Below are 16,275 nucleotides of genomic sequence, written 5' to 3' on the forward strand. Positions count from 1 at the left end.
TGTACAGCATTCGGCCAATCAATGCTGGTTCTGCCGGAGGCTCGTCTGTGAGGAGGCGGAGTCTAAGATTGGTCCACAGCAGTCTCCATTGTGGTTCGATCTCAGATGTAGCAGTGTAGAGTGCACAGCTCTGCTACACCTGAGATGTAGCAGAGTTGTGTCAACTCTTCTATACCTGAGATTTCGCCTGAAAAATGTACGCAGTCAACAGGAGGCGGAAAATCCACGTGGAACTGGCAAAAACCGGGTGAAAAAAATGCTAGTGTTTTTTTCAAGGTCCATATACTGTGCTTCAGTTTGTTTTCAGAGCAGCCTGTCTTGGGCTAGTTTACAAAAAAAAGATAATTTTTGTTTTCTTGTCAAATTGCTGCCCCATAGAAAGTGCTGTCTGAGGCAACTGCCTCACCTCGCCTCATTAGCAGTGTGGCCCTGACTGTACCAAACATCCATGGATGGATTGTATAATTTATTTGCCTTGTTATATCACCTCCTTATACCGTCATATACTCTGCACAGATTCACCTGTCAACCTCTATTATGGAGTAATTTGTGGAAAATAAATTAATGTAATATCTGTGGGGTACTTGCAGGACTTTTCTCTCTATATTTTTCTGCAATATGGAATTCCCAAACAGTCATGCAGTGCTAGCGTGACCATAGCTTTAGTATGGAAATTGTGAAGCTTCTATAATAATATGTATGCAGTAAACTAGCTAGAAGCAGCCATAACTTAGCTCTATGTTTATACAGTACAAATGAATTGGAGCTCTGGACTGGAAAAACGGAGCTCTAACTGCTGCAACGAAGTTATAAAATGAGTCAGCTCAGAATGCTGGACCAAAAAAACCACACGGTTCTTAAAGCAGTCCTTCAATTTAAGGATATATAATTACTGATTTTATCAGTATCAATTCTAACAGCTTAAATGAAGCCATTTTGTGGCATTCGCTTATTATTATTCATGGAGCTGTTTGGGATATTAGTTAAAATAAGAATGTAATGCAACCCGCAGAACGTACAACAGTGTATTTTAATTACAGTTCTTTTTATATTTTCTAGTGATACTTGAAGAATAGAAAAGTAAGTGATTAAATAACTTCCCACAATACATATTCATTCTTAATTATGATGGTGACTACTCATAAATTTTTCCAATCTATATTGTGTGATTGTCTTTGATCAGGAGACATCTGTTTTTCGGTTTATTTGTTTCATCTTCTTTTGAAGTCAGTGTTGCTATTTCAATATAGCAGGAATGCAGTTCCTTCCATTCAATACACACTCATACATTCACTATTATTTGCTTTCATGAACATTTTGTTCTTTATTTCATTATATCACATTCTTCTTAAATGACACTATATATTCTAAAGGCAATGAATATATTATATCTGGATATAGGCTTGGAAACAAATTATATAAAAAAATGTAATATATAAAATGTGCTTGCAAATAAAATGTATATAAAGCATATTAAAATTATGATGTACACAATGCATTCGTTTTTGGTATAATATGAAAAAACTCAAATGAATCAAATACACAGAAACTGTAATTTTTTTTTACTAACACATAAAAGTCAAACCTTTCAGTACTACTGGGTATTCATATTATTTGACAAAAGTGGATATTTTCTGGAAAGCTTATATATATTCGTATGTGTATATATATATATATATATATATATATATATATATATATATATACTGTATATATATATATATATATATATATATATATATATATATATATATATTTCTATAAATGTGTATATAAAACATATAACAATGTCCTGCCATATTTTTTTTCTATTTATTCATTAAAATAACTTCTTAAAGAGGACCTTTCACCATATCTGGGCACAGGCAGTGTTATATACTGCCAGAAAGCTGACAGTGCGCTGAATTCAGCGCACTGTCGGCTTTCCCGATCTGTGCCCGGTGTGAAGAGCTTACGGCCCGATACCGTAGCTCTTCTATGGTCAGAAGGGCGTTTCTGACCATTAGCCAGAGACGTCCTTCTGCCTTGCGGCGCCAATCGCGCTGTGCTGTGGAGCGGGGAGGAACGCCCCCTCCCACTGCTCACACAGCTCGTCCATAGACGAGTATTATCAGGAGAGGGAGGGGGCGTTCCTCCCCGCTCCACAGCACAGCGTGATAGGCGCAGCGAGGCAGAAGGACGTCTCTGGCTAATGGTCAGAAACGCCCTTCTGACCATAAAAGAGCTACGGTACCGGGCCGTAAGCTCTTCACACTGGGCACAGATCGGGAAAGCCGACAGTGTGCTGAATTCAGCGCACTGTCAGCTTTCTGGCAGTATATAACACTGCCTGTGCCCGGATATGGTGAAAGGTCCTCTTTAAGGCTAAGGCCCCAAGTGGTGGAACACAGGCTAAAAATGCTGTGGAAAAAAACAGAGTTTTTCTCTGAGGTTTTTCTTCCCTTATTAAATCTATAGGGAAAACATTTCCACGGGTTTTTGAAAATGCAGTTTTTCCACATCATGGAATGGCATGTTATTAACCAGAATCTCATTCACTTTGCTCATACTGTATAAGGCTAATGCCGCACGGGACGACCCGCAGCTATAAAGCGCTGCGGGAAAAACCATGGTAGCAACGCATCACGGTTCTTTCTGCAGCGCTTTAAATAGATAGTTTGCGGTGTTTTCCTCCATGGACTTTCTGTTACAATTATATCTACAGGTAAGCCGCCAGCGTTTCCATAGATATAATTGACATGCTGCGATTTCCAAAACTGTGCTGGTTTTGGAAATTGCAGTGTGTCTGTGCTGTGGTTGTTACTGCAAAGTGGGCATGGGATTCGCAAGAATTCTTCCTTCTGCTCAATCCACTCCTGGCTTTGGCTCAAAAAAAAAACAAAAAAACAGCAAAATCTGCAACAGAAAAAGCTGCTTTTCCGCAATGTTTTTATCAGTTGCATTTCTGCAAGACTGAAGCCCAACATTGCGAAAACGCAGTTTTTTTTACAGCATCTGCAAAGCGAATCCCATACATAAATAGTAGAAAAAAAATCTGCAGCGTAAAATCTGCTTTTTCAAAATCTCTCGCATTTTTAAAAATCGCAGCATGTCAATTATATTTGCAGAAATGCTGTTGCTTTCCCTATAGGTTTAATAAGGGTAGAGAGTCCTCAGAGGAAAGCTCTGTAAAAATGTAATGAAAAATGATGTGGAAAAAAACAATGCGTTTCTGCCATAGTTTTTCCGACTGCGTTTTTTTTGCTGTGTTTCACTATGTGGAGCCTTAGACAAAAAGAAGTTTGAAAAATAGATATGATAGAATGATATGAATGTAAGAGAGACTCAAAGAATCAGGGCTCGGTAGACAAGAAATAAGAGGTATACATGTTATATTACAATTTGGACATGATTTTCAGCCAGACTGGTTTGTATTTTAGATATTATTTTATTTTGTACAAAATATTTCTATGTGGGAAGTCATACTCCATCTCCAATAGACCTGAATGTTGAAGCCAGTTCAAAATGAATGAACAAGATCCTTTGAATTTAGGACTGAAAGGAAAGAATATAAGTAAGTGTTTGTACTAAAGCTGAAGGCAGTCGATGCAACCTGCCTGCCATTTAGAACTAAATTGCTTGTAAAAATACCTTAATGGCTGTGGCTAGCTGAGCACGGAGCAAAGAATTACATTCAGTTCACGTCACAATACTCTGTCAGGGAAGAAGGCAAGTTAGGTTTACAAAATTATGCAAAAAGAATGGATTGTGACATTCTCTGTTTAGTGTTGAATGGATGTCTTTGGATAAATTCATTAAATGCTGTTTTGGATAATATCCTTCTTATCTTTTGATGACGTTTTTAACCCCTTCCCGCCGATGGCATTTTTTGATTTTCGTTTTTCGTTTTTGACTCCCCTCCTTCTAAACCCCATAACTTTTTTATTTCTCCGCTCCCAGAATCATATGAGGTCTTAATTTTTGCGGGACAATTTTTTCTTCATGATGCCACCATTAATTATTCTATATAATGTACTGGGAAGCAGGAAAAAAATTCAGAATGGGGTGGATTTGAAGAAAAAATGCATTTCTGCGACTTTCTTACGGGCTTTGGTTTTACGGCATTCACTGTGCAGCCAAAATGACATGTCCCCTGTATTCTGTGTTTCGGTATGGTTCCAGGGATACCAAATTTATATGGTTTTATTTACATTTTGACCCCTAAAAAAAATTCCAAAACGGTGTTAAAATTTTTTTCTAAAAGTCGCCATATTCCGACGGCCGTAACTTTTTTATACATAGGTGTATGGGGATGCATAGGGCGTCTTTTTTTGCGGGGTCGGGTGTACTTTATAGTTCTACCATTTTCGGGAAATGTTATTGCTTTGATCACTTTTTATTCAAATTTTTATCAGAATTAAAACAGTGAAAAAACGGCGGTTTGGCACTTTGACTATTTTTCCTGCTACGGCGTTTACCGAACAGGAAAAATATTTTTATAGATTTGTAGAGCGGGCGATTTCGGACGCGGGGATACCTAACATGTATGTGTTTCACAGTTTTTAACTACTTTTATATTTGTTCTAGGGAAAGGGGGGTGATTTGAACTTTTAATACTTTTTATATTTTTTTATATTTTTTTTACTTTTTTTTTTATTTATTTTTTTGCATTTATTAGACCCCCTAGGGGTGTTGAACCCCAGGGGGTCTGATCACTAATGCAATGCATTACAATGCTAATGCATTGCAATGCATTGCAAAAAATCATCATCTCTTTTGCAGGCTGTATACACCAGCCTGCAAAAGACAGAATTTGCAGACTGGCTGGGAGCCCTTAACAAGGCTCCCGGCTGTCATGGCAACGTGACATCGGCCCTGGAGCATGCTCCAGGAGCCGGCGATCCCTGCCAAAATGGCGCCGCCGGGAAGATGGCGCCTCCGGCGCCTTTGACAGCAGCGCCGGAGGGGTTAATGCCTCCGATCGGTCCCCGGCACCCGGCTATGACGGCCGCCCGGCTCCCGGGCGGTCGCCATAGTTACAGACCCGACACGCGCCGTACTATTACGGCGCATGTCGGGAAGGGGTTAAAAGCCTACCTGTTGTTTTCTTTGACATTTTAGGAGAAGCTGTTATTCGTGTGTACATGAGGAGCGACACTATTTCTCACCATTATATGGTTTGCATTTTGCAGTCTTTAGCGGTTTCCCACTCGACATGCTGTATCTATAGTATTCATTACTCTTGGAGCTGGTACGTGGAGAAGAGCTGCCTGATAAGAGCATGAAGAATCATTTCTTTTCGATAAGAAATGTTGCAAAGTTACTTACAGCCAGTGCTGTTCTTTCTTCCCCTCATTTATATAGAGTTTGTTGAGATGACATTGCCTATTCAAATTGCTGCCAAACATTTGGTAATATTTCTAGTACAGTGTTGCACTGCTCTACTATATCACAACTTTATCTATGTCTATCACCCTACTCATGCTTTACATTACTACGCTGGGTAATCTGTTTCTGTAATGTAATATTTAATATCCACAGTTTGGGTCATATCCTAAAATTGCATTATCACATTTCATCTTAACTCTTTCCTGTCCAATTCTTTTTGTGTTATTCCACCAAATTTGATCCTCTTATCTAAAATGATCCCACATGCTCCATACCTTTAAAGAGGACATTTCTCCCTCTTTACCAGTTCCAACTCTTTGCATTCTTTAACAGGTATCAGTCCACTGGTTTTGGCAATTTTTCTCTCTGGTCCCCACCATTTTTCAGCAGTCATTTCTGTTAGTTTCAGCACACAATATACTATGCTCCCTATTGTCAGATGGGTAGTCCAGACTGTTTGCTCTGGTCCAGAACCATCCACGTGACAGTAGAGAAACTAATAAGCATTAGGTGCCAAAAATAAAAACACTGATTACTCAGGAATGGTGGAGTCTATAGAAAACATTTGGAATCAATGGAGCAGAGAATTATTGAACAATCAAAGAGGTGGATTTGGTGAGTTATTGAAAGGTCCTCTTTAAATGCACTTCATACCTCGACATTGATAATGACTAGAGATGAGCGAACACTAAAATGTTCAGGGTTCGAAATCCGATTCGAACAGCCGCATTATAGTCTATGGGGGGAAATGCTCGTTTCAGGGGTACGCAACATTCTATCAAATCCCGCACTACAAGCGGACATGCGCAGTCGTCTCTGCCCAGGCCCGATGCCTGGCAGAATGAATTCAGAGCCGGAAGAGGATGCGGGGACGCTGCGCAGGGAGAAGATTTCTAAAGGTAAGAGAACAGCGTTTATTGGCAGTGTATAGCATTCTGCCAATCAACGCTGGTTCTGCATCGAATCTTAACTTCGAACAGCTAGTAGTACTCAATCGAGTACGAATATTTTGAATACCGTAGTATTCGATCGTATACCTACTCGATCGAGTACTACTCGCTCATCTCTAATAAAGACCCAGATTTACCATCACCTGTGGTGCATCTTGGCACAACTAATTTGTGCTAAAATTTTTAGACTTGTGGAAGTGGAAATCCCAAAAAAGAGGTGTGGCTTCAATGTGCCAAAATGTGTGCCACAATTGTGTCATAAAATTCTGACTCAAAGTGAACATAGACAGTCCACAGATATGCCATATTTATCTTCCAACATCCTCCACTGTTATAAATCTGACTTTTTTCAGACTGCCTGACTAAATTTGCAATGTCTAACTATTAATCTGCAGCTTTATGTATATAATATCTTTATTGTTGTATAAAAGATGACAGGACCATTGTACAAAGCAAGTACTTAACCTTCTGTGTCACCCTTATTTCCTAGTAGATTGTAAGCTCTTGCAGGCATGGCCATCTCTCCCATTGTTTTATTTGCCAATTATTTTATGAGAAGGTGACGTCTAGCTAGTAGGTAGTATGTCATATGATGTTTCGTATTATACATAATATTTGTAAAATGAAATTCTAGTTCCCTTTCCCACAATTATTTTTATATTTATGTTTTAATCTTTGTGAAAAGGTGACTTCCAATTAGTATGCAGTATATCGTATGACAATTAAAATTTAATATCTTATATATGTAAAACGAAGGGCAACATGGTAGCTCAGTGGTTAGCATTGTATCACTAGGGTCCTGGGTTCGAATCCTGCCAAAGACATCTGCAAGGAGTTTGTATGTTCTCCCCGTGTTTGCATGGATTTCCTCCCATACTACAAAGACATACTGATAGGGAATGATATAGATTGTAAGCCCTATATGGGGCTCACAATCTGCATTTAAAAAAAAATAAAATAAAATGAAGTTTAGGTACCACAATTTCCTTGTAGCAAATGGGGACAAATAATAGAGCAAATAGCTTTTGCGCCTCCATAGAGAAATATCTTTCCAAGTGAATGAACACCAATTGAAACTGACTGACCTTGCCAGACCCTGAAACATGGATGACGGGGGCACTGCATTTAAAGAATTACTTTAAGGATATCTCATCAGTCACTGTTAGTACAGAACCATTTTAGTGAAAACTTTAGATAAAACTTTGTAAGCAAGTACTGGATAAGGAAAGACCCCAGTCTATAAAAACAACGTAATATCCTGAACTGAAGATTGTTTTGAACATAGTACGGTGAATATATTGTAATATGTCTACATGAGAAGATATATATGTACACATTCATCTCTCTCTGTCCATATATATATATATATATATATATATATATATATAGAGAGAGAGAGAGAGAGAGAGAGAGAGAGAGAGAGAAAGTGACGCATGAATTTGAGTGCTGAGACTATAGAAAAGTATTTAGATATTCCATGCATTGTAGTTATGGCTTATGCAATTGATAATTCAAGTTATGTAGCAGTTTTCTGCAGGGAGGAGACATTGAATCTCTATCCTGCAGCCTTTGGGTTTATTTTGATCTCCATAGTTCTGTTAAACAGAGCCATAATACTTCTGACAGTTAAGCTAAGGCCCTAAGCATCATTTTCTGTTGTAGATTTTGCTGCCTTTTTTTTTTTTTTAAAGTCAGGAATAGATTAAGCAGAAGGGAAATGTTGAAGTGCTTACTTTATAATTTTCTTTCTTTTTCAATTCACTGCTGAGTATGGCTCAAAAAAGCTAAATCGCAACAAATAACAGTGTTTCAACTATGTAGGGCCTTAGCCTAAATGGGAGTCTCAGAGTATGTTTTTCTAAGGGAGCGTTCACACTACGGTCAGTGTCCAACAGGTAGCGTCCGCTGCTAATGTCTGTTCAAAATCTCGCACGGACATTAACAGCGGACACTAGCTGTGTCCATGACATTTTTCATTCATTTAAATGGCGATCGGGTGCGTTGTTTTACACTCCGTGCCTGTGCTTAAGTGTCCGTTCCTAAAGATGTCCGACTTTTCAAGCGGACAGCAAACACCGACATGTAGGTTAATTGCTGTCCGCTTGAAAAGTCAGACATCTTTGGGAACGGACAGTTAAGGACAGGCACGGAGTATAAAACAACGCACCCGATCGCCATTTAAATGAATGAAAAATGTCACGGACACAGCTAGTGTCCGCTACTAAAGGCCATGCAAGATTTTGAACAGACACTAGCAGCGGACACTACCTGTCGGACAATGACGGTAGTGTGAACGCTCCCTAATAACTAAGAAATGCCTTTTGTTATCCTCTATATTGGCAGGTATAACAATTACATTTTTTTAATATAAACTGTGTGCCATAGCATTTAACTTTATTTTTTTGTCTACAAATGGTGTTGAAAATAATAAAAATAATAAGGCATGCCAATAATTGCTGTGGCAATTCACAAAACAGCACAAAATAGTACACAAGCCAACACTATGCCGTTACGTTCACCTACAAACACTTGAAACGTTATAATAGTGAGAGATAAGGAGCTTACAATGAGCCATGTTCAATGTTTGGACACAAGGATTAAATGCATGAAAAAATAAACTGCACTGATATTAACAGCCATTTTTTTTTTTTACCATTAAATAGGACAGTCTGTTTTTCTTGTCATGCCCATTTCATTACACAATAAATAACCAGTATCCAGTTATTATTGCCTACATCACAATTCATGAATAACAATCTACTGATGTACAGGGTGAACTGATGAAAATAGAATTTGTGGAGGCATCTGTAGAATTTTTTCGGGAACAACCATTCAAAGTTGATTCACTAGAAGCCGCTCTTTTCTTATGGCTGTGAATAGACTTCGAGTTTTCACCATCACTTGGATCAAATACAACAGTCATGCTGGATTCCATTCTGGATACTGTATACAGACTGCTCTGTCTAGTTGGGTGGAATCGGGTAGATTTGAGCTCTAGCTCATCATAACTGGACACTTCAATAAATGGACACCATCTGAATGCTCTTTTGAAACCAGCACGGAATCTGTCAATAAATAAAACAATAAAAGGACTTAAAAGGTGAAAATAAGAGAGGAATTATATATATGACTTTTACATATCTGTTGTCATATAGTGTTGTTTATAGGAGAACTTGAGCCACATATATTAACATATTATAAGGTAGATCTAATGTACGCTGATGCACATAGAGTAGACAAAACATAGATCTGCCTACTAAGAAATGAAGTGACTTCTCCAAATTTAAATATACAAAATGAAATATATCCACTGTTGCATATACTAACTAAAAAAATTGTACATAAATTGAGAAGGAAGGGAAAGTTGAAGAGGCAGTGGATTTGATAGTAAAGTAAAATATAACAAGGTGTTGAGCTGGTTTGTTCTTCTAGTCCTATAATAAGAATTTGTGCAAGCTATTTCTGGCTATAATGTACTGCAAGTGTTAAATCACTTGTAGATATTACCCATAGGGCTATAGAACTGAGGCCTATTATCTCCATTGTTTCCTATGGGGCTCATAGTAGTGATGTTAATTAATAGTCTAGACACTCTTGGTATGTGAAGATAAATTTAGATGTAAAACTGAAGGCCATCTGTGTAAACCTCGGGACCAAAGCCTCGCAATACTCCGTGAGACTTCTCCACCATATTCTGTTTCAGAACAGCTGGGACTTTGTTTCAGTGTATCAGACCAGTAAATACTCTTAGTTCTGGTTGGTAAAGAGTTCATCTTAGTTGCTCTGTGATAGACATTTTACCTTCCAATCACATCGCAGCGGATTCCAGGTTTCACATATACACCCCATTAGTCCACACATGGGTTTTTGTTGTTAGTCTCTTAGAGCATGTCAGCATATTACTTTCTCTCTGATATTCTGTATTCTGACCTTGCTTTGACCTCTTGACTGTTTTTATGGGTCCAGATTTTGTACCTCGTTGCCCATCTGGTTCCGAAGCTTTGCCTAGTTTGACATCTCCTTCTTGTAGTTTGTCTTGTCTGCATTCTGTGTTTCACTTACCATAGGAAGGGACCATCATCCAGTTGTCCACTGCTGCTAGGGTATTCGTGGCAAGCAGGTAGAGACATGGGGTGGACCTAGTATCAGGGCTCAGTCTGCGTCTTATCAGCTCCTCCCAGGTTGCAGCAGCAGCTACTGGTGAATTGCCTATTGGGCATTTCTCTAACAATGAGGCTTCAAATCTTCACTAGTGCACAGAGCCTAGACACTGCGGCTACATGCCAAAGGTAAGTATCAGTACCAACTTTGTTGCCTGAAGCTTGGGTTGAAACAAAAGTGTTGCGAGTGTGTATTGGCAAAATATTCTACACAGTTAGCTAACAGCAATGGAGAATAGGATGGAGTTATTGGTGATCTATCTATGAATGAAATGCTTATCCCTACATGCGTTTTGTCAGTTAGATTATCTGGCGTTTTCCCTTGAAATCCGGGACCTTTTTTTTTTTCTGTAGATTGTGAGCCCCATATAGGCTTACAAAGCTGTAGTGCTAACCACTGAGCCACCATGTTGCCCCTCCTTTAATTACATGAGGTAGATTGACATCTCAATCGTCCAATTGGAACTGGAATCAGACAGTCAGAGCAAAAATTGATTAAAAGGCTCTCATATAAGGAAAAACAAATATTGAAGCTATTCTGTATCTATTTACCTACAGCATAGGCCCGGTTCACATCTGCATTCAGGTTTCTGTTCGGGAAGTTCGCTTGGAGACCCCCCCCCCCCTGAATGGAAACCTATGTCCATTAGAAAGCGGTTAGTTAAAAAAACCACACAGACCCCATAGACTACAATGGGGTCCGTGTGGTTTCCACTCAGTATCTGCACGAATAATGCGGAGAGAAAAGTACCTCAAGCAGCATTGTGAATTGGGCCATACCTAGTATATGAACTTACCTGGCTTATGCCAATGTTTTGTTATTTGTGAATACAAAACAAGCATGAAAATAAAATCGAATATTTATATTGGATTGCTTACTTCATATTACAATCTCCCTAAAAGGAACTTGGTATACATTTCCAAGATGTAAAGAATATTGTTACTAGATAGCTCCTAAATAAACAATTGTATGATTTATGCACAGAGGATTGTTATTATAATGCATGAATACACCTGGAAATAGCCAAGCTTATAGCAATATATAATTTTTGGCTGACAGTTTTTACACCTGATGCCTGGAAAATATATCTGTATAATATCTAGTCTGTATAAATGCCCAATTTATGTCAGTATCTAATTGTTTATTCATAAACGTCAATAATAAAGCTAGAATTAAATATACATATTGGATCATTTCAATCTAAAAAGGATCAGATGTAATTTTATGGAAGGAAAAGTATTAAGGTTGTATGACTTCTGGATTAATGGATACATGGTAATTCTTCCATTTGATACATAGATACCTATAATGCATAGACTCATCTGTAAAGTATCTTAACCCCTTCCCACCGATGGCATTTTTTGATTTTCGTTTTTCGTTTTTGACTCCCCTCCTTCTAAACCCCATAACTTTTTTATTTCTCCACACCCAGAGCCATATGAGGTCTTAATTTTTGCGGGACAAATTTTTCTTCATGATGCCACCATTAATTATTCTATAAAATGTACTGGGAAGCAGGAAAAAATTCAGAATGGGGTGGATTTGAAGAAAAAATGCATTTCTGCGACTTTCTTACGGGCTTTGGTTTTACGGCGTTCACTGTGCAGCCAAAATGAAATGTCCCCTGTATTCTCTGTTTCGGTACGGTTCCAGGGATACCAAACTTATATGGTTTTATTTACACTTTGACCCCTTAAAAAAAATCCAAAACTGTGTTAATTTTTTTTTTCTAAAAGTCGCCATATTCCAACGGCCGTAACTTTTTTATACGTAAGTGTACGGGGATGCATAGGGCGTCTTTTTTTCCGGGGCTGGGTGTACTTTTTAGTTCTACCATTTTCGGGAAATGTTATTGCTTTGATCACTTTTTATTAAAATTTTTATCAGAATCAAAACAGTGAAAAAACAGCGGTTTGGCACTTTCGACTATTTTTCCCGCTACGGCGTTTACCGAACAGGAAAAATATTTTTATAGATTTGTAGAGCGGGCGATTTCGGACGTGGGGATACCTAACATATATATGTTTCACAGTTTTTAACTACTTTTATATGTGTTCTAGGGAAAGGGGGGTGATTTGAACTTTTAATACTTTTTATATTTTTTTTATATATTTTTTTTACTTTTATTTTTATTTTTTGCCTTTATTAGACCCCCTAGGGGTGTTGAACCCCAGGGGGTCTGATCACTAATGCAATGTATTGCAATGCTAATGCATTGCAATGCATTGCAAAAAATCATCCTTTCTTTTGCAGGCTGGATAGACTACCCTGCAAAAGAGAGAATTTGCAGACAAGCCTGGGAGCCTTGTGAAGGCTCCCGGCTGTCATGGTAATGTGACGTCAGCCCTGGAGCATGCTCCAGGAGCTGGCGATCCCGGGCAAATGCCGGAGGGATCAATGCCTCCGATCGGTCCGGGGACCGATCGGAGGCATTAGAGCCAGTTGTCTACTGCTTAAAGCAGTAGACACTCGGCGGATATGGCAGCCGCCCGGCTACCGGGCGGTCGCCATAGTTACAGACCCGACATGCGCCATACTATTACGGCGCATGTCGGGAAGGGGTTAAAGAAAACAGCCAAAATTATAACTATTGTTTAGTCTGTTTTTGATTTGAAAATCGAACAGCTTTCCTCTTGTTACAGTAAATTATCCAAATTTCTGCTAAGGATATCTGTGCAAATATGGCGTATGACCCGTCCCTCCAATTCTTTATAATTGGAGTTGTGTTTATCTTTATAGTGTCTGACTACTGGTGGAACTAGAGTATTCTTCCGAGAATTATCTTCTTTTCACTGATCAACATTTTTAATGATTAAGATGCGTTCCCAATATCCTTGATATTACAAGTACATCAGAGGACGTGTATTACGTGTGTCCTTAGGTGATGAGAAAAGGTGGTTGTCTTTGGCTGGAACCATGCTAAGTATACAAAATATGTCAGCATATGGCATTGCTATATATGAGGTAGATAACATTGTATTTATATCGAGTTGTACTGAACCTGACCTAATCTAGTCTAATCTAAATTAGCTTTACTTTACAGTCCAACTAACGTTCCATTTCTGGATATCCTGATCAAAACTGTCCCACTGGGTAATAGTGGGATGGAACGTTGTAGAAAAGAACTTGCTACAAATGGATTACTGGAGGTTTGAAGTGTTCATGATCCAAGAACGAATAGAAGAATACCGAAGGGGGAATTCCTAAGATAAAGAAGGAATTGCTGCTATTTCCAGGACTTCAAAAGATAAGCTCTCATTAAGAGTGCAAGAAAGAAATTATTCTAATAGAGCTTCAAAGCAGTGTACAACTATGCCATAACAATAGGCAGATGAACACTATTACAACCAAAACCCAAAATAGAATCAGATAAGAAAATAAGGTATAAGTTATAAAAAGACCAAAAATATTGGAGATGGTTTGGTTCAAAGTCATTTCAGATGTATTTATTAGAGATGAGCGAACACTAAAATGTTCGAGGTTCGAAATTCGATTCGAACAGCCGCTCACTGTTCGAGTGTTCGAATGGGTTTCGAACCCCATTATAGTCTATGGGGAACATAAACTCGTTAAGGGGGAAACCCAAATTCGTGTCTGGAGGGTCACCAAGTCCACTATGACACCCCAGGAAATGATACCAACACCCTGGAATGACACTGGGACAGCAGGGGAAGCATGTCTGGGGGCATAAAAGTCACTTTATTTCATGGAAATCCCTGTCAGTTTGCGATTTTCGCAAGCTAACTTTTCCCCATAGAAATGCATTGGCCAGTGCTGATTGGCCAGAGTACGGAACTCGACCAATCAGCGCTGGCTCTGCTGGAGGAGGCGGAGTCTAAGATAGCTCCACACCAGTCTCCATTCAGGTCCGACCTTAGACTCCGCCTCCTCCGGCAGAGCCAGCGCTGATTGGCCGAAGGCTGGCCAATGCATTCCTATGCGAATGCAGACTTAGCAGTGCTGAGTCAGTTTTGCTCAACTACACATCTGATGCACACTCGGCACTGCTACATCAGATGTAGCAATCTGATGTAGCAGAGCCGAGGGTGCACTAGAACCCCTGTGCAAACTCAGTTCACGCTAATAGAATGCATTGGCCAGCGCTGATTGGCCAATGCATTCTATTAGCCCGATGAAGTAGAGCTGAATGTGTGTGCTAAGCACACACATTCAGCACTGCTTCATCAAGCCAATACAATGCATTAGCCAGTGCTGATTGGCCAGAGTACGGAATTCGGCCAATCAGCGCTGGCTCTGCTGGAGGAGGCGGAGTCTAAGGTCGGACCTGAATGGAGACTGGTGTGGAGCGATCTTAGACTCCGCCTCCTCCAGCAGAGCCAGCGCTGATTGGCCGAATTCCGTACTCTGGCCAATCAGCACTGGCTAATGCATTGTATTGGCGTGATGAAGCAGTGCTGAATGTGTGTGCTTAGCACACACATTCAGCTCTACTTCATCGGGCTAATAGAATGCATTGGCCAGCGCTGATTGGCCGAATTCCGTACTCTGGCCAATCAGTGCTGGCCAATGCATTCTATTAGCTTGATGAAGCAGAGTGTGCACAAGGGTTCAAGCGCACCCTCGGCTCTGATGTAGCAGAGCCGAGGCTGCACAAGGGTTCAAGCGCACCCTCGGCTCTGATGTAGGAGAGCCGAGGGTGCACTTGAACCCTTGTGCAGCCTCGGCTCTGCTACATCAGAGCCGAGGGTGCGCTTGAACCCTTGTGCACACTCTGCTTCATCAAGCTAATAGAATGCATTGGCCAGCGCTGATTGGCCAATGTATTCTATTAGCCTGATGAAGTAGAGCTGAATGTGTGTGCTAAGCACACACATTCAGCTCTACTTCATCGGGCTAATAGAATGCATTGGCCAGCGCTGATTGGCCAGAGTACGGAACTCGACCAATCAGCGCTGGCTCTGCTGGAGGAGGCGGAGTCTAAGATCGCTCCACACCAGTCTCCATTCAGGTCCGACCTTAGACTCCGCCTCCTCCAGCAGAGCCAGCGCTGATTGGCCGAATTCCGTACTCTGGCCAATCAGCACTGGCTAATGCATTGTATTGGCTTGATGAAGCAGTGCTGAATGTGTGTGCTTAGCACACACATTCAGCTCTACTTCATCGGGCTAATAGAATGCATTGGCCAATCAGCGCTGGCCAATGCATTCTATTAGTGTGAACTGAGTTTGCACAGGGGTTCTAGTGCACCCTCGGCTCTGCTACATCAGATTGCTACATCTGATGTAGCAGTGCCGAGTGTGCATCAGATGTGTAGTTGAGCAAAACTGACTCAGCACTGCTAAGTCTCTGCATTCGCATAGGAATGCATTGGCCAGCCTTCGGCCAATCAGCGCTGGCTCTGCCGGAGGAGGCGGAGTCTAAGGTCGGACCTGAATGGAGACTGGTGTGGAGCGATCTTAGACTCCGCCTCTTCCAGCAGAGCCAGCGCTGATTGGTCGAGTTCCGTACTCTGGCCAATCAGCGCTGGCCAATGCATTCTATTAGCCCGATGAAGTAGAGCTGAATGTGTGTGCTTAGCACACACATTCAGCTCTACTTCATCAGGCTAATAGAATACATTGGCCAATCAGCGCTGGCCAATGCATTCTATTAGCTTGATGAAGCAGAGTGTGCACAAGGGTTCAAGCGCACCCTCGGCTCTGATGTAGCAGAGCTGAGGGTGCACAAGGGTTCAAGTGCACCCTCGGCTCTCCTACATCAGAGCCGAGGGTGCGCTTGAACCCTTGTGCAGCCTCGGCTCTGCTACATCAGAGCCGAGGGTGCGCTTGAACCCTTG

The 16,275-nt window shown here is 40.4% G+C and overlaps 1 protein-coding gene across 1 annotated transcript in view; it reads right to left on the minus strand.

The window, feature by feature from the left end:
• Positions 1–8,763: 8,763 nt before the first annotated feature.
• TACR3 (tachykinin receptor 3) overlaps positions 8,764–16,275 on the minus strand; it is a 135,775-nt gene continuing 128,263 nt past the window's right edge. The window contains exon 5 of the mRNA XM_075285764.1: positions 8,764–9,382. Coding sequence (XP_075141865.1) covers positions 9,061–9,382 — 322 coding nt within the window. The 3' untranslated portion in view covers positions 8,764–9,060. The remainder of the gene's footprint in view (positions 9,383–16,275) is intronic.

The sequence above is a fragment of the Leptodactylus fuscus genome, chromosome 1 (genome assembly GCF_031893055.1).
Source record: "Leptodactylus fuscus isolate aLepFus1 chromosome 1, aLepFus1.hap2, whole genome shotgun sequence".
In the NCBI taxonomy this organism is placed as follows: Eukaryota; Metazoa; Chordata; class Amphibia; order Anura; family Leptodactylidae; genus Leptodactylus; species Leptodactylus fuscus.